The sequence below is a fragment of the Chionomys nivalis genome, chromosome 10 (assembly GCF_950005125.1).
Source record: "Chionomys nivalis chromosome 10, mChiNiv1.1, whole genome shotgun sequence".
In the NCBI taxonomy this organism is placed as follows: Eukaryota; Metazoa; Chordata; class Mammalia; order Rodentia; family Cricetidae; genus Chionomys; species Chionomys nivalis.
The window spans coordinates 22,690,705-22,709,605 of NC_080095.1; the positions used below are offsets into that span (position 1 = coordinate 22,690,705).

At 48.7% G+C, this 18,901-nt stretch overlaps 1 protein-coding gene across 1 annotated transcript in view; it reads left to right on the forward strand.

The window, feature by feature from the left end:
• Syne3 (spectrin repeat containing nuclear envelope family member 3) overlaps positions 1 to 18,901 on the forward strand; it is an 81,312-nt gene that overhangs the window by 53,523 nt on the left and 8,888 nt on the right. Inside the window, exons 9-17 of the mRNA XM_057783276.1 lie at positions 2,544 to 2,726; positions 4,590 to 4,733; positions 5,830 to 5,964; positions 9,770 to 9,931; positions 10,060 to 10,232; positions 10,692 to 10,821; positions 12,836 to 12,994; positions 17,277 to 17,426; positions 18,523 to 18,561. Coding sequence (XP_057639259.1) covers positions 2,544 to 2,726; positions 4,590 to 4,733; positions 5,830 to 5,964; positions 9,770 to 9,931; positions 10,060 to 10,232; positions 10,692 to 10,821; positions 12,836 to 12,994; positions 17,277 to 17,426; positions 18,523 to 18,561 — 1,275 coding nt within the window. The remainder of the gene's footprint in view (positions 1 to 2,543; positions 2,727 to 4,589; positions 4,734 to 5,829; positions 5,965 to 9,769; positions 9,932 to 10,059; positions 10,233 to 10,691; positions 10,822 to 12,835; positions 12,995 to 17,276; positions 17,427 to 18,522; positions 18,562 to 18,901) is intronic.

Genomic DNA, 18,901 nt, shown 5'->3' on the forward strand with positions numbered 1-18,901 from the left:
AGCTTGCTTTAGGAATCCGCTACCACCTCTGCCGTCATAAGCTGAAATTACAGCTGGGCCACCACTCCCATCCAGCATTTGTTTGGGTTTTTCAGGATTCAAACTCAGGTCCTCAGGCTTGTTTAGTAAGTGCCTCAATGTTGAGCCATCTCCCCAACTTCAATCTCTCCCTAATTATTTATTTTATTTAGTTTTTGAGACTGGGTCTCCCTTTGTATGCCTGTCTAGCCTAGAGCTTACTGTGTAGATCAGGCTGGCCATTAACTCAGAGATCTACTTGCTCTGCCCTCCAAATGCTAAGATTAAAGAAGTGTGCCACCAAGCCCAGCTCCATGGTTACTGACAGCAGGACATGATCCTACCTCCCATGTGTAGACACTGAAGGATGCTGGTCATCTTTTTTTTTTTTTTTTTAAAGTTGAAAAACAGATTTGATTATATGTATGACTTGTGTGGGCATGTGCTGTGAGCACAGGTTCCCTAGGAGGCCAGGGCAACAGGTCCACCTGAAGCTGGAGTTAAGGTGGGTGCTGGGAATTGAACCCAGGTCCTCTGCAATTGTTGTATGCTTTCTCAATCACTGTGCTATCTCTGAGGCTCTGGTGCTCATCTTTCTAAATTTTTTATTTTATTTATGTGTGTGTGTGTGTGTGTGTGTGTGTATGTTTTGTCTGTGTGTGTGCCTATGCACCACTGTGTCCCTGGTACCCACAGAGGCCAGAAGAGGGCATCAGATCTCCCTGAAGGAGACTTACAGACACTTGTCAGACATTATGTAGGTGCTGGGAATCAAACCCAGGTCCTCTGGAAGGGTGGCTGAGCCCTGTCTCCAGCCTCTGATGGTCACCTTTTTTGAGTGTGACTACAAACCTCAGTTTAAGGTCAGAACGTCCCAAACCTGTCCTTTTATTTGATAAAAACCATTCATACCATTCCATGTGATAGACAGAAATTCTAATTAATTTATAATTTTTGTGTGTTCAGAGTCATGTCATATAGCTGTGGACTCTGATACTATGGTTCATGTTTGTAATCCCAGCCCTTTAGAGACAAAGGCAGGAGGATCGCTGTGAGTTCAAGACCAGCCTAAGCTATGTAGTAATCTGCAGGCCAGCCTGGGCTACAGAGTAAAACCTTGTCTTAAAAAAAAAGTCTAGGGCTGGAGAGATGGCTCAGAGGTTAAGAGCACTGATTGCTCTTCCAGAGGTCCTGAGTTCAATTCCCAGTAACCACATGGTGGCTCACAACTATCTGTAATGAAATCTGGTACCCTCTACTGGCCTGAAATATACATGCAAGCAGAACACTGTATATGTAATAAATAAATAAATAAATAAATAAATCTTTTTTTAATTTTTTTATTTTATTTTATTTTTAATTTTCGAGACAGGGTTTCTCCATAGCTTTTTTGGTCCCTGTCCTGGAACTAGCTCTTGTAGATCAGGCTGGCCTCGAACTCACAGAGATCTGCCTGCCTCTGCCTCCCTAGTGCTGGGATTAAAGGCGTGCACCACCACCTCCTGGCTAATCTTTTTTTTTTTTTTTTTTTTTTAAAAAAAAAAAAGTCTATTGTCTCTTAGTTCTCAAGGCCAGGAGTCCAAAAGCAAGGTGTTTTCAGAATGTCAGAGGGTCTGTTGGTGATGGAGGGTCACTGTGGAATAGTGTTTCTCAACCTGTGGGTCACAACAGCATCACATATCAGATATCCTGCTCATCAGATATTTACATTATAATTCCGAGCAGTAGCAAAACTCCAGTTATGAAGTAGCAACAAAATTTTTTTTTTTTTTTTTGGTTTTTTGAGACAGGGTTTCTCTGTGGTTTTGGAGCCTGTCCTGGAACTAGCTCTTGTAGACCAGGCTGGTCTCGAACTCACAGAGATCCGCCTGTCTCTGCCTCCCAAGTGCTGGGATTAAAGGTGTGCGCCACCACCGCCCGGCTGCAACAAAATATTTTTATGGTTGGGAGTCACTACAGCATGAGGAACTGTATTAGAGGGTCACAGCATTAGGAAGGTTGAGAGGGACTGGTGTAGAGGCCCGGGGGAACAAGCTGGTGAGGTATGGAGAGTCAGCTCTGGGGTACCAGCTTAGAAACAGCAGGCAGGCAGGAGCCATGGTCCAGGTGAGAGAGACTGAGCATGTGCCATAGCTGGTGGTGATGGTGATGGGGGGGACAGGGTTCCATAGCTGGTGGTGGTGGTGATGGGGGGGACAGGGTTCCATAGCTGGTGGTGGTGATGATGGGGGGGACAGGGTGCCATAGCTGGTGGTGGTGATGATGGGGGGGACAGGGTTCCCAGACAGGAAAGGTGATGAGTTGCTACTTGGCCTTTGGTAATGAGATGGGTGAGGCTTGGTAGAAGACAACCAACATGGATCCTGAAATTCAGGGCCTCCCGATGTATTTCTATCAGTCTGTTTCTACTGTGCTGCTTCTTCCAACGCCCGCAGAGTCACGGCTCCATTGCAGGAACAGTAGGAAACGGTGTGAGCTTGGGCCTACCTGGCTGTCTGACGGGCATGGTCCCTTGTCTCCCACAGGCGGCCCTAGCAGAAAGCTCCCGCCTGAAAGAGCAGCTGGCGATGCTGCAGCTGAAGATGGACTTGCTCGGTAGCATCTTTGGCCAGGACAGAGCAGCCGCTCTCCTGGAGCAGGTGGCGAGTTCTGTGAGGGACCGAGACTTACTGCATAACAGCCTTCTGCAGAGGAAGAGCAAACTGCAGGTGAGCATCAGAGCTCCACCCTGGAGTGTGGCCACGGGGTGGGTACAGCCCTTCTTGGTACCCTGATTTCAGTCTTATCCCCCTTCCCCGTGGCTCTGGATAAATGCCTTTGTTTCCCACAGGTTTGGGTTCTGTGTCCATAGACAGGGCAAGACTTTCACATGGCCCCTCTAACTGGCTCCCTAGTCACCTGTCTGCTGCTGGTCACTCATAACCCTACATTTCAATCAAGCCACCCCATCTTCTGCAGAGCGGATGGGCAAGCAAAGATGGGGTGGGTGAGTTGGCTCAACTAGTGGAGGTGTTTGCTGCTCAGCCTCCACTCGATTTCAATCCCCAGGGTCCAGATGGTAGGAGAAGAAAACTAACTCCTACAGCTGTCATCTGACCTCCACATGTTTATATGTGTGCAACACGGGTGCACGCACGCACATACATAAACTAAATGTAGTAGAAAATGCAGATACAAGTGCCTACTAACTTTAACCCCCCATGATCCTAGGAGTGAATGTAGGTGGAGTTTTTCATCAGGACTGCTGGTCAGATCCCAAATAACCACCCAGACTTAGTATTAATTATAAATGCTCAGCCGATAGCTTAGGCTTATTACTAACTAGCTCTTACAACTTGAATTAACCCATATGTCGTATCTAAGCTCTACCACATAGTGGTACCTTTTATCAGCATGGCATGTCCATCTTGCTTCTCTCCTTGTCTCCTGGCAGTTCCTCCCTCTTCTCCCCAGGCTCTTTTTGACCACATGTCCCGTCGAACCTTTTTCTTCCTAGCTATTGGCCAGTGAGCTTTTTTATTAACCAATGAGGGTAACACATATTCACAGTGTACTAAAAGATTATTCCACAGCTAGTGAATTCTATTAATGGCATGCTTCTGACTGCAATAAGTCAAAGCAATGGGTTGGCACTCTGCAGACAGCCAGTTCTAGCTGCCAAATATTTGCCAAGTGACCAGTAATGATGATAATAATAGCTATGGTCTACAGGTGTTGGCTCTGGGCCAGGCACCTGCTACTCTTTGTCCAGCTGACACTGTGGGGGAGGTGCTGCCAGCTTCCCTGTTTTACAGGTGAGGAGAGTGTCAGGTATCTTATGATGGCAAGGTCAGGGTTCAGGCTGCATCGCCTGACACCAAGCCAACAATTCTCACTTCAGCAGGATGAGACAGGGTTGCAGGAGCTGGGGAAACCAGAAAGGAAGTGAGGTCTGCACTCTCACCATTGCGGCTGCTGGTAGTTAGTTACAGGAGGCGGCTGCAGAGTGGTCTCAGCAAAGTTCTAGATCAGTGGCTCTCAACCTTCCCAGTGCTACGACCCTTTAATGAGGTTCCTCATGTTGTGGTGACCCCCAACCAAAAAAATTTTTTTTTGTTGCTACTTCATAACTGTAATTTTACTATTACTATGCATTATAATATAAATATTTGAGTTTTCCAGTCATCTTAGGTGAACCCTGTGGAAGGTTCATTTGACCCCAAAGGGGTCTCGATCCAAAGGTTGAGAACCTCTGGTCTACAGGCTGCTGCTGCAAGCACCCAGGCAGTGAAGATGCCAGTGTTTGTCAGGCAGTTGGCCCAGCTCCGCCTCCATATCAGAGAACCAAAAGGAAATGAGTAGGCTGGACCGCAGTCTAATAAAACCTTATTTACAAACAAGCTTCCGGTGAGACTTGGAATATGGGGGAGGGCTGTTCTCGAGGACCATGGCTAAAGTGTGGTAAGAGAACACTAGAGTGTTCCATCAGGGAGTGCTTCCTGGAGAAGGTGGATCAGGAGCCAGTACAGAGAGAGCAGCATTGTCGGCTCTTCCCAGGCGCTGTGAGGAAAATGCTTCATTTGTATTTGCAGAGCCTGCTCGTCCAGCACAAGGACTTCGGGGTGGCTTTTGACCCCCTACACAGGAAGCTTCTAGACCTCCAAGCCAGGATCCAAGCAGAGAAAGGGCTTCAGCGGGACCTTCCTGGAAAGCAGGTCCAGCTGCTAAGGTTGCAGGTGAGTGGCTGTCACCTGGCGCACTGTTAACTGCGCGGGAGCTCCCCCTGCTGGCAGCAAGCTGCAAAGCAGTGCCCAGCCTGACCCCAGACCTGACTCGCGGGTCTCAGTAGAATCTGCTTATTCAGCTGGTAAGTTCCTGGGCTCAGCGGGGCTGTTAGCACCGCAATGCCGCTAGGTCTGGAGCCTAATGGGGCGACGAGCAATTTTTTCTTTGTTTGTGCGTGGGTTCCGAAGTTTGAACAAGGTACTCAGTCCTGTTCTCCTTTTACTCCGTTTGGAACTCCAGCCTATGGGGTGGCGCCGTCCACATTCAGTATGGGTTTTCCCTCATGGGTTAATCCCCATAGACACACCTAGAGGTGTCCTAGGTGATCCAAATCCAGTCAAGGTGACAATGAGAACTAACTGTCGTATGAACTATTTTTGGTGAGCCCCAAGACTTTCAGTTGAATAAACCAATTTTGCGATTAGGAAGAGATGTTTTATATCATGTGTGGACTGCATGCAGGCGGGTCATTGGTAATCACTGGCTGGCTGGAGAGCTTTACTGGTTTTTATCATGCACATGACACAATGTTTATTGTTTCAAACCCAAACACGGTTCCTGTATAAGCTGACAGCGTTCTCTGGAAAACATTAAGCGTGGCACATTTGAGGCTTTAACACTGAAGTGGTTATAATTCTTCCTAACAGCCAGTGATCACCAAGTGAGAGTCCAGACGTGAGTTTCTTTCCCAAGATGCTGTCTGGTCTTCCTGTAGTTTATTTTAATAGTGCCCTGGAATATTTGTGTCTGAATTTTAAAGATTCATTTGTTCTGAAAAGGAATCTATTGGACCACCCAAGTGCTGCAGCCACTGATAGAGGGAGCTTGCTATTCTGGGAACCCCAGCTAGGGACTCCTCTACTCAGAGCCCCCACCCCACTGGGTCTCCAGGATAGAGGGTCTTCTGGGTGGAGGGTCTTCTGGATGGGGTCTTCTGTGTGGAGGGTCTTCTGTGTGGAGAGTCTTCTGGATGGAGGGTCTTCTGGGATGGGGGTCTTCTGGGTGGAGGGTCAGGTGGCCAACCTCACTTGCTTTTCTCCATCACAGGGGCTGCAGGAAGAAAGCCTTGATCTGGGGACACAGATAGAGGCTGTGAGGCCTCTTGCCCAGGGGAACTCTAACCACCAGCACAAAGTGGACCAGATTTCCTCTGACCAGCAAGCCCTGAAGAGGTCCTTGGAGGTAAGGGACCAGGGAAGGGCCTGAGCAGTGAGGGCCAGGTCTTAGAATCCTACATTCCTGGGTTCTTTCTCCTTCCATCTTCCATTCCTTTCCATCTTTCTTTCTCCTCGTCTTCATTTGTGTAATTTCTGATTGTTGAGCAATTTCTGTATGCCGGCTGCTGTTCTGGGCTCTAGTGGGGGAGACAGTGCTTACCGACAGACAGGGCCTTGCTTTCCTGAGGATTGGGAGGAAGGACAGTGAATCAGCAAGTGGGTGACGCCAGGGTTTCAGGTTGTGATGAGGGCCACAGGAGAGAACTCGCAGGCTGGCTTGTCCCATCTGCCTGTGTGGGTACAAAGTTGTTTGTGTCCCCCTAGACCCGGTGGCCTCAGAGCCTTGTTTGCAGCGCCCTCTAGTGGCCCCCAGAGCACTTTCTGGTGCCCAGGATTGGTTCTACTTCCTCCAGTGGGATGTTTAGAATCCCAGCCGTCTACACAAATGATGGAGACAAGCAGAGATGCAGGCTCCAGACTCCCGACACACCCTGATTCAGACAGACTTGACTCTGCTTTTTAATTAATCATCATGGAGTTCACGCTGATCCCTGGCCACACCTCAAGAAAACCCAGTGCTAGGCTAACTTCTTCCGGCCCACCTGGCCCTGTATGCCCTGTTTCCATAGCAAACACCTTCTCTGCCATCCTGATGATAACAAGTGGACACAGTACTCTCACAGACTGTTTAGAAATGTCTAAAATGGAAAGAAACTCTTAAAGAGACATTGTAATCAAGTCGCGTGTAAGTGGCTACCGATAGCTAAGCTCTGGCCATAAGGAGAGGTCAGGAAATATTTCTTCCGTGCCACAACCACTAACACCACGCCAGGCAGCATGCCCAGCATTGCCTCTAAGGAGTGAGATTAAAATCTTAACCAAACCAAAGTGCAGTTTTGTGTATTATAAGATTGGTGTGTGCCCAGACAAGCCAGTGGCCTCTTTAGAACTTCAAAGACTCCCTTGCACCTGTGTGTGGCTTTAGAACCTGTCTTGGTTCGGGTTCTTACTGCTGTGAGGAGACATGTGACCACAGCAACTCTTTTTTTGTTGTTTTTATTGAGCTATATATTTTCCCATTCCTTTTCCTTCCTCCCTTCTCTGCTTCCACCCTTCCCCTGCCCCCCACACTCCCAATTCTCTGGAGCTGACCACAGCAACTCTTAGAAAGGAAAACATGTAATTGGGCTTGGCTGTAGTTCAAAGATTTAGTCCATTATCATGGTGGGACGTGGCAGCGTGCAGGCAGACATGATGCTGGAAAAGGAGCTGAGTGTTCTTCAGGCCGCAGGAAATGAACTAGATCTACACTGAGTGTAGCTTGAGCATCGGAGACTTCAAAGCCTGTCTCCACAGTGACACGCTTCCCTCAACAAGGCTATGCCCACTCTAACAAAGCCACACCTCCTAATACTACCACTCCCTATGAGCTTACTGGGGCCAACAACATCCAGACTACCATAGAGCCCTATCCCGGGCCATGGCAAATAGGCTTTTATCCCTGTGGAGATGGACGGGCATGAGAGAATTTTGTGAGACATGGGGCAGGGATGTCTCCCTCCCTCCACAGAGTGGGAGCCCCTTACATGGAAACGTGATGATTACCGTACACTGAGGACTGAAGGAGCCCTGTTAGCCTAAGCGACCTTAGGTCTGGATGAATTCACTAATTCTGCTCAGTAAACTTGCTTCGGTCGTCTCAGGGGTAAGGGAAGGGCATAGAGAGACAGATAGGACACTGTTCCCACCTTCTAGAAGTCCCTAGAAACTGCAAATATCAACTCCAAAAGCCATATCCAAATAATGAGCAGGCCAATCATTAGAGGACACATTTGCTGGTGTCATTCGAGGTCACAAGAGGGTGACATCCCATTGTGCTTCTGTAAAGAGGAACTGTCCCCCTTCTCCAGACATTCAGTGCTTGTTAAGTCTAGGGAGTTTAAGCTCATCTTTACCTCACAGTCAGGCGACCTTCATGTCCTGCCATCCCTGTGACAAAATCATCCGACAAAGATGACATTAACAAGGTTTGTTTCGGCTCACAGTTCCAGGGTGGAGTCCATCACGGTTCAGGGATCCGTGGTGGTGGGAGCTTGACGCAGTCACTCTCACTGTGTCTTCAGTCAGGAAGCGGAGAACGATAGACCCTGGAGCCCTGTGTAGACCAAGCTGGCCTTGAACTCACAGAGATCCAACTATTCCTTTTTTTCCCATGTAGTCCTGGGCCCTGGCCCGTGGAGTGGTGCAGCTCATCTTTATGGAATGTCTCACCTCAGTTCATCGTTCCTAGACAATCCTTCAAAGACTGTTTCCATGCTGATTCTAGTTCGGGTCAAGCTGGCAAGCAGGATTTACAATCACATCCACAGGGAGCATGCTCCTGTGTCAGAGGCCACAGGCCCCTATGGCAGGATGCTATTGGGATGGTTAGCTAGTATTGGTACCCAGGTCCTGGGATGCAGAGGAATAGGGCCTAGGAAATGTTTGAGGCTATCTTTGCTGGGTTGTTGAAGGCAGGTTCAATGTGTGGAATTCTGAGCCCCCACACTGGACTTAGAATCCCTTGGCAGGGGCCTGGCATTCATATCTTTGCCAGTGATTTTTTTTTTTTTTTGAGAAACAGGGAGATAGGGGTCTTTAGAAGCCCAGCGCAGAGGCATGAGGTCATTCAGTGAGAGCAGTGGCAGAAGGCTGGAGTCTGAATGGCTCATGGTGGGCTGAAAAGGGGGTTCACAGAGTCCCAGGCAAGGGGACCAGAAGAATGGAGAATGACTATCCTTTTGAGGACAGTGCCCAGCTTTCTTGGAGACAAGGAAGAGAAAGGCTCATGATTCAGGGTTCTGAGAAACTGACAGGCCCCAGGAAACAGGATCCAGGAATGGAGCCAAAAAAAGAAAAAGAAAAAAAAGAAAAAAAAAGAAAGAAAAAGAAAAGAGAAAAGAAAGCAAGGTAGCCTTGAAAGCCTTTATATAGAATCATAATCATATACAGAAAAGAAAGTATGTTGGCATGGCTCAACGAATCTTAAGCACCCCCAGAGAAAACCTAGGGTGACGCCAGCCAGCCTGCCTTATGCTCCACCCCTTTGTTCTGTCTATCACTTACCCTGGAAGACAGCCCTAACCTCAGAGCTCTTTGCTCCAGCCCTCCACACAAGATTTACAGATTCCCCCACAATGCTGCAAGGAGTCACAGCCTGCCCATTCTTTTTAAAGACCATTTTAAGTTATTCTCTGGCAATCTCCTACATGCAGACGATGAATCTTCATCATATCCCCACCACTCCCCCTTACTCCTCCCGAACCACCCCAGCATGTCCCCACCCCACCTTGCCCTTTCCCTATTTAAAAGTTGTTATCCACTGAGTAGTTAGTGCTGCCCACATGGGGCTAGGTGTGGGGCCAACCACTGCCTACAAGAAGCCGCACCCCAAAGAAGAAATGACTCCTCATTTCCCGGCAACCTTCAACTGCCAACAGCTAGGGGTGCGGCCTCACGAGCCCCTTTCTACCCAAGCTATAATGCTAACTGGCTCGGTTTTGTAGCTACAGCTACTGTGAGCTCATGTGTTTACCTGCTGTCCTACGTCAAAGCAGCCTTCCCATCTCTGGCCCTTACATCCTGTCTACTCCATCTTCTGGAATGGTCCTTGACCTAGATCCTTGGGGGGGGGTGTAGGCAGGTCTCGGTACCTAGGAGAATTGGGGGTGTCGTTTACAGTCTGCCTCAAGCAGCATTCAGACTTCCTGGCCCTCCTGACTGTACCACAGGACCTCGTGGACAGCTGTCAGCAGAGCGTCCGGGAACACTGCACCTTCAACCACCGGCTGTCGGAGCTACAGCAGTGGGTCACCATGGTCACACAGACACTGGAGTCACACCAAGGGGACGTGCGTCCATGGGATGCTGAGTCCCAAGAGGCTGGTCTTGAGGTAAGGTGCTGGTTCATCCTTTCGCCTGCATTCCCCTAAAGCCTTCTGCATGTCCTTCATTCTGGGGTGCACAGATTCCCCCAAACTAGTACCTCACATGCATGTGTGCCCATCCATGTGTCCCACAGAGGCTGCTGGCTGAAATTCCAGAGAGAGAGGTCCAGCTGTCCCTGCTCCAAGCACTGGGCCAGCTTGTGATGAAAAAGTCCTCCCCAGAGGGGGCGGCCATGGTCCAGGATGATCTGAGGAAGCTGATGGAGTCCTGGCAGGCCCTGCGGCTATTGGAGGAAAATCTGCTGAGGTAAGGACCTTCCTTGCTCCCCACTTTGTCTCAGACAATGCCTCCTCACTACCTAGGGTCTCAAGAGCATATGACTAGGGGATGTGTACCAGGCATGGTGCCAGGAACCTGGGGATATCCACACCTTTTGTCCAGTTAGTGGTTCTGGTAGGGTTCTGAGGACTGGAGAGCATCCCTCACTAGGGAGTTAGCCTCCAGCCTGTTCTTGCCTGAGCTTACTTCTTTATCTGCATCCATAGGTATGTGTACCTCGCTCATATGGTAAGATGAATTTAATGTAAGAAATAGCATGAACATGTCTGGGAATCTTCTGACTGTCCCCAAAGGTGACTGCTAAGTTCTTAAGAGTAGTAGTGAATCACCAAAGTTTCCGTGGTGCCCCGGGTACTATTGCTTCTCCTGGGACCTGATAGATTCTCATCACACAGCTGCCTTGAGTAAGTGTGTTTGCCTTTCCAGTCTCATCAGAAACGAGCAGCTGCAGAGAACAGAGGTGGACACGGGGAAGAAACCGATCTTCACCAACAATATTCCAAAGGCTGGCTTTCTCATCAACCCCCAGGACCCCATTCCCAGGCAGCGGCGTCAGGTGAGTCTGCCTCACAGGCTTTGGGAGATGTCAGTTGAGGAGGTGGGGGCCTCCAGCACAGCTCAGCTCACAGGATGTATCTACTTTCTTGTTACTTGCCCCTGATGTGACCTCAGAAGCAACCAATTGCTAGAGAACTGAGGGTCTTGGGGGGTCTAAGATTTCAGAGGTCCTACAGGATCACTCCAGAAGGTCAGGAACACACCTGGACAAGACTGACCCTCGCTTATCTGACCCCCTGCAGTAGCCAGTGTTGGGAGAGGACTGGGGTTAAAAACCTCCTGCTGACCCCAGATAGCAAACAGATCTGAGATTTAGGTCTTGATCCAGTAGCCTGATTCTGCATGGCTAACAAGTTCCAGTGTATGGTCTGTGCTGTTGAGATATGGACCACAACTTGAGAAACAAAGGAGTGGGGTTCAGGCACTTAAGCAGACTTTAAAAAGGTATAGCATATGCTGGCATCTAGACTAGGTGCTATACCCAGTTCTGGGGTGAAGAAGCCCTTCTAGGAATGTTGAAATATCAGCTGAACTCTCAAGACTGAGCGGGAGAGGGAGGGAGAGGCATTGTCTTAAATACTTTTCTATTGCTATGACAAAACACTATGATCAAGGTAACTTAAAAAAGGCAAACCGCTTACAGTTTCAGAGGGTTAGAGTTCAGGATCATTATGGCAGGGAGCATGGCCACAGCAAGCAGGAATGATGCTGGAGCAATAGCTGAGAGCTCACATCTTCATCCATAGGACAAGGTAGAAAGAGCTCACAGGGGATGGCCTGGTTCTTTTGAAACCTCAAAGCCCCACCCCCTGCCCCTCCAGTGGTACACTTTCTCCAACAAGGGCATGCTACCAATTCTTCCCAAACAGTCTACCAACTGGGAGCCAAGCATTCAAATATATGAGGCTCTAGGGACCATTACCATTCAAACCACAGCAGGCATGTTCTCAGGAGAGGGGGTAATATATACAGAGACCCAGAGGGAGGGTGAGTTCAAAGTGCTGAGATGCAGCTGCAGTCTGCACCAGGAGGGGAGAAGGAGGGAGGCAGCTCAACCTTCAGGAGCCTATAGAACTGGAGCCCAGGGCCCTCCGGCCACATCAGGGAAGAGTGAGGCACCACCGAGGGACAGGGAAAGGACTTGGCTGGACTGGCTTTCATTTCGCTCTGTCCACGTGTCCACAAGAATGGAGGAAAGATGACCACTTTCAGTATGGGTAGGCATCCTGGTCAAGGGTGATGACCACTGGGTAGGTGTCCTGGCCAAGGATGATGACCACTGGGGTAGGCGTCAAGGTTGATGACCACTGGGTAGGAGTCAAGGGTGATGACCACTGGGTAGGCATCTTGGTCAAGGGTGATGACCACTGGGTAGGTGTCCTGGCCAAGGATGATGACCACTGGGTAGGAGTCAAGGGTGATGACCACTGGGTAGGAGTCAAGGATGATGACCACTGGGTAGGTGTCCTGGCCAAGGACGATGACCACTGGGTAGGTGTCCTGGCCAAGGACGATGACCACTGGGTAGGTGTCCTGGTCAAGGACGATGACCACTGGGTAGGTGTCCTGGTCAAGGACAGTGACCACTGGGTAGGTGTCCTGGCCAAGGACGGTGACCACTGGGTAGGTGTCCTGGCCAAGGACGATGACCACTGGGTAGGTGTCCTGGTCAAGGACGATGACCACTGAGTAGGTGTCCTGGTCAAGGACGATGACCACTGGGTAGGTGTCCTGGCCAAGGACGATGACCACTGAGTAGGTGTCCTGGTCAAGGATGACGACCACTGGGTAGGTGTCCTGGTCAAGGATGACGATAGCTTCTGGAGCTCCAAAGAGGTGATGGTGAAAGATGTTCTTGCCTTCTAAATATGGATTAATAGAGATCCCTTCAGCATCCCTCTGAGCCTCTACCATACCATCCAGGTCCCCTGTCCTCATCTTCATCCTTCTGCTTTCCCCAGGAACCATGGCCAGCAGGCCTTTCTCACATCTAATCACATGCTTGCCTGCAGGCAAACCTACCGGAAGAACATGACCTCCATGAAGATTATTCCCAGCTCCTGAGGGACTTTGAACAGTGGCTGCAGGTTGAAAACTCCAAACTAGCTGGAATCGTCACTATGAGAACAGCCACAGCCAAGGACTTGAGGACCAGAGAGATGAAGCTGCAGGTCTGTTCCAAGGAATGATCCTAATGGGCTCCATGTCACCAGAAGTTCCTCAAATGAAGGAGGTCATATTTAATAGCTATTTGTAAGCCAACCTGAGTCTAAGTAATCATTTTATTTTATTTTTTTGATTCAAATAGTTTAGAACTAATTTTTTATTGCATCTGTCCATCCATGCATCCATTTATCCATCCATGCATCCATGCATTCATACATCCTTGCACGCATGCATCCGTCCATCAATCATCCATTTATGCATGTACCCATCCATCCCACTTTATATTTCTTTTTTTTTCTTCTTTCTTTTGAAAAAGTTATTTTTTTATTAATTAATTTATTTAATTATTAAAGATTTCTGCCTCTTCCCCGCCACCACCTCCCATTACTCCCCCTCCCCCAATCAAGTCTTCCTCCCTCCTCAGCCCAAAGAGCAAGCAGGTTTCCCTGCCCTGTGGGAGGTCCAAGGACCACCCACCTCCATCCAGGTCTATTAAGGTGAGCATCCAAACTACCTAGGCTCCCACAAAGCCATTACGTGCAATAGGAACAAGAACCCATTGCCATTGTTCTTCAGTTCTCAATAGTCCTCATTGTCCATTATGTTCAGCGAGACTGGTTTTGTCCCATGCTTTTTCAGACCCCGGCCAGTTGGCCTTGGTGAGTTCCTGATAGAACATCCCCATTGCCTCAGTGTGTGGGTGCACCCCTCGCGGTCCTGAGTTCCTTGCTCGTGCTCTCTCTCCTTCTGCTCCTCCTTTGGATCGTGAGACTTCAGTCCAGTGCTCCAATGTTGGTCTCTGTCTCTGTCTTCTTTTATCGCCTGATGAAGGTTAATATTCAGGAGGATGCTTATCTGTTTTTCTTTGGGTTCACCTTCTTATTTAGCTTCCACTTTATATTTCTTTATTCGAAAAATATCACCACAGATTGCTTGACTCTGGTATTGGTTAGCTGTCACTGTATCATAAAACACCATGACAGCCAGTTGCTTAAAACAACAGCTCTTGTTTAACTCATGATTTTGATTTTTGGTGATTTGAGCTCAGCTTGGTTTCTGCCAGTTCTCGGGCCCAAGACACATCTGTTGGACAACTTTATCTTTTGTTGGATGTGGAACATCTAGGTGACCCTGGCGGGGGTCTGGAAGTTGGTGGAGACAAACAGGACATGGACCATGCATGTCTCATTCTCGTATGGGACAGCCCAGACTGCTCCATGTAGCTGCAGTGGGAACAGGAAAGGCCCTTGGATGCCTAGATTAGGAGCTTGCTTACCAGGGTCACACGGATTCTTCTGTGTTGTGCTGTATAAAGAAAGTCAACAGGCCATCTCAGGATCAAGGGAAGAGAAAAGAGACTCCACCCCTTGATGTAAAGTCAAAGTATGGTGGACAGGGGAAGGGAATCCCACGTTTGTATTCAGTCTGCTACTGCGCTCCCCTTCCTGCCATCCTGTTAGACATTTTGTTGCCATCCTCCTAGTCTTGGCCTGTGTCTACTGCTCTAATGAAATACTCCAGCCTGAGTAATTTATAACAAATGAGAATTTCACCACTCCAAAGACTAGAAAGTCCAAGTACCAGAACCCAACAAGGTCTCCTTGTTGAGTCAGCATATGGCCAAAAGATGGAGGAGGCACAAAGAGGCAAAGGGTGTAAAAAAGGCCTTTTCATGGCAGCAGTAGTCCCTCCCCTAAGGGTCGTTAACCCCACCCTCAGGCCAGGTCATCTCTCAAAGATCGCATCTCCCAATACTGGCAGCTTGGGTTTGGGAAGGGATGACCATTCAACCCATGGCAGTCACCAGACCCTTCTCGAATCCCCTTCCCGGATGCTTCTGTCCCCCCTGCACTTACTGATCATCCGTTTATGGTAGCAGCTTCCTCCCTGCTCTCTTTTCTGGTGGACTGTCATCAGGTCATGGATCCTTCTGCGGGCAGTCATGATCCAACAGAACTACTAATCTGACTTTAAACCCCCCAAAAATAATTTTAGTATGGAGTTCAAACCTAAGCCATTGTCCAAGACTCCCTAATCAAGCCCACTCTGCGTCTCCTCTCCTTTATTTATGTGAAATCTCAGTGATATTTTAGGGTCCAAATTTCTTCCTATGTATCCTGCCTCATTAGCAATCATTTGAACTACATTTGTGGTGTGGACTCTTTAAGAAAAATATCTGACAAGATCTCTTAAAATATCACTTTTGCCTTGATGACTTTTTCCCATATGTCAATGGAATCTACTTTTTTTCCCCACTGTATGTATGTATATGTATATATAGTCTCTTTTGTGTATTTTTCACCCTTGACTCAGAGTGTTGAATTCTGAATATATTTTTCTGACTCAGCTTCCACTTGACTAATTGTCTTTCTGGCTGTGTCTCATTTGCTGTTATATATGTCTATGAAGGTCTTAACGTTGGTTGTCATAGCGATCAGTTTTGGAGCATGTACTTGGGTCCCTTTGATCTGGTTGGTTACATTCTCTGGCTTTCATCACATCCTTGATGAAATGTTTAAGCTGGTCTTTTAATTCTTTGAACTGTAACTCACCATAATTACACTGTCTGATAGTTCTGATATCTCCAGCTGTTTAGGAATATTTCTGTCACATATTTCTGCTTCTCATTCTTGGTGCCATGTATTATTGTGTGGTTACTTTTTGTCCTGAACAAAATATACATAAAAACTAATTTGGGACTTAGGATAATCTCTTCCTCCATAGGGAATTTTGTTTGATATATCCCAGAAGCAGGGGGCTTTAAGATTCTGGGGCTACTGAGTCCAAGTTCAAGTCTTGTAGTTCCCTGGTCCACTGAGATGATCTGGAGCGAGACTGTACGTGTCCTCAAGGTTCAGATTCACTTATGGTCCCTTTACTCTGAGCGTAAGCCTGCAGGCATCCCGTCCACAAAGGGAATCACTTACTAGCCCCTTCCTTTGCAGAGCCCAGGCTTTCGCTTTCACCACCTTACCCTTGGGAGGCTGTGGAAACATAGATTGTTTTCAAAGCTGGTATTATTCCCTCTAGGTTGGTAAAAATCCTAAGAGCAAAAGGAGATCTGAACAGAGGCCTCGCTTCTCTGGGTTCTCATCCATCCCCAGAGCTTCTGTGATTTTGTTTACAGTGCTGGGGATCAAACCCAGGGCCTCAGACATACGAGTCACGTGTTCTGCCCTGAGCTGCACTTCCACGCGCTTGGTGTGTTTTGTCCTGACTGGCCTCTCCTATTTGTTATCCCATTGATGTCTTTAAATGCTGCAATGTGTTCTCAGTGCGTAGCTCATCCCGCTGATGGGGCTGCGTATCACAGCAAGTCTTGCCACCCACCTCCCCGCTCAGATCTGTTGCCCGCCCTTCACTCCAATCATATCAAACATGACCTCTCACCCAGCCTACAGCATGGTAAATTCTGAGCAGCTTAGCCAGGGTCCAGGCTGGGGCTGAAGCCTAGGCTCCAGCCTGTAGACCTCTCCTAAGAGCCGCAGTCTGCTTAGATAGAGAACATCTACCCAACTCAACATCAGTGCTGCCGGTCTCAGCAATGCCAGCAGATGGCATGTCCACGGTGATCACTTTGTGATGGTGACCACTGTGACAAACCTCTTGTGGTCCTGGAATGTCAGTGTTAAAGGTCAACACTGTGGGATGTTCTCTAACATTCCGGATGCATAGATGAAGGCTGGGAAGGTGGCTCAGAGGTTAAGAGAACTTGCTGCTCTCACAGACGACAGGGTTCAGTTCCCAGCATCCACACGGTGACTCACAACCGCCCATGACTCCAGTTCCAGGGGCTCTGACGCCCTCTTCAGACCTCTTCAGGCACCAGGCACACTCTTGATACATACATACGTGCAGGGAAAACATGCATACACATAAAATAAACACTCCTAAGACCAATTTTTAAAAAGGATATTTTATGTGTGTGAGTGTTTGCTTGCATGCATGTCTGTGTATCCCATGTGTGTCTGGTACCCTCGGATGAAAGAAGAGGACATCAGATCCCTCGGGAGTAAAGTTAAAAGTAGTTATGAGTCAACATTTGGGTGCTAAGAATTGGACCCAGGTCCTCTTCAGAAGCAGCTGTTACTCTTGACCACTGAGCCACCTCTCCCACCCTAAAAGCATTTTTTAAAAACTTGCATGGATGAAAGTCTCATTTTTTTTGGTCCTGTCCACATCTCCCAGTATGCCTTGGGTAGCACTTGATTGGCATCTCCTTCTCAGCCAGGTGGGGCTCTTGGGCCACTGGGCAGCCCTATGGCATGACGTTACCTTTTCTCTCAGGAGCTAGAGGCGCGAATCCCAGAAGGCCAGCATCTGTTTGAGAACCTGCTCCATCGCAGGCCGGCAAGGGACCCCTCCAATGAGCTGGAGGATCTGCGCTATCGATGGATGCTGTACAAATCCAAGCTCAAGGACTCTGGCCACCTGCTGGTAGGTGCTGCGGGTTGGGGGTCCAGGAAGCTTGGGAGAGACAGAGCTGGATCTATTTAGTGTATCCTGGTGCGTCCATACATCAGGCCAGTGTGACTGCTCAGAGGAAGCGAGGGGCACACCCGCGTCTCAGGCACTCCACTTAGGTCATTCTTTGTCCATCTTACCTCCCTGTGACACTGGAGCTCTGTGAACAGTGTCCGGATCTCTTGCTTCCACCATGTTAGAGTTTTATGTACATTTCCCATTTGGTCCTAGAACTACCTTCAGCTGGAACCTCTGCACCCCATTCTCCAGAGGGGATAACTGAGTCCTACCCCTGACCCCAATGCTAGAAACTCGTGTCACAGATCTTCCCTGGCAGAGGCAACGTTCTGTTAAATCTCTGGGATGTGGTGCTGCTGTAGGGATGAGTGGGTTGGATGCTGGGGATGCATGGGGTGGATGCTGGGATGCGTGGGTGGATGCTGGGATGCGTGGGTGGATGCTGGGATGCGTGGGTTGGATGCCAGCAGTCCTAAGAATTAGTCCTCTCTTCCTCTGACCTTGGCCTAGCATTTTTTTTTCTCCTGGACTTCCTGTCTCCTACACAAACCATGGGTAATAATAGCCTTTGTTAAATACTATGGTCTCCTGACACGCCCATACAGGAGAAGGGGTGTCCTTCACCCTGGACTGATGATGTCTGCAAGACAAAGAAGTTAAGCTTCCTAGGCCCAGGAAGGAATAGGCAAAATGCCCACCTTAAGCCTCCCTTTCCGGCCTCAGAGCCTAGAAGTCATAGCCTCGGGCACGCCAGGCTTTTCCAGCCCCACAACTGCCAGTTTGGCCACTAGGTGTCAGCCCAGCCCAAGCCAGCTAGGCCACATCCCCAGCCCTGACCAAGGCCATCCAGACAGTGCCACCTGGACCTGAAGTGTGTTAAAAAGCTCATTAAACGGAATCCCCTGCTGGCACAGGTTGTCCAGATGACCAGAAATTTTAATGAAATACTCCCCTGACAAAATGGATATTCTCCTACGGGTTCTGCTGGGGTTGAAGTTTTACGCGCCTTGCTGATTTTTTACCCATTTTTTTCCATTCCCTAAAATAACAGACGCAGAGTTCTCCAGAGGAGCTGATTGCATTCCAAAAGGTATGTGTCTGCCGTCTGCTCCACGCAGCTAAAAGACCTGTGATTCTGAGGCAGGGTGTCTGCATTTTCTAGAATGTTTCATGACATCTGAAGGGCACAGATATAAAGAACCAAGTTTGGGTTGTAATGGGTTGGGCCCTGAGGTATGTGTTCTCAGGAAGCCCCAGCTTCAGGAAAGGATTGAAAAGACTGTGTAGATTAGCCTTCACACACATACACACACACACACACACACACACACACACACACACACACACACACACACACACACACACAATGGAGGAAGGACCTTAGATTTGTCATCCAGACCCAGAACACACTGGATACTGGATTATCGGCT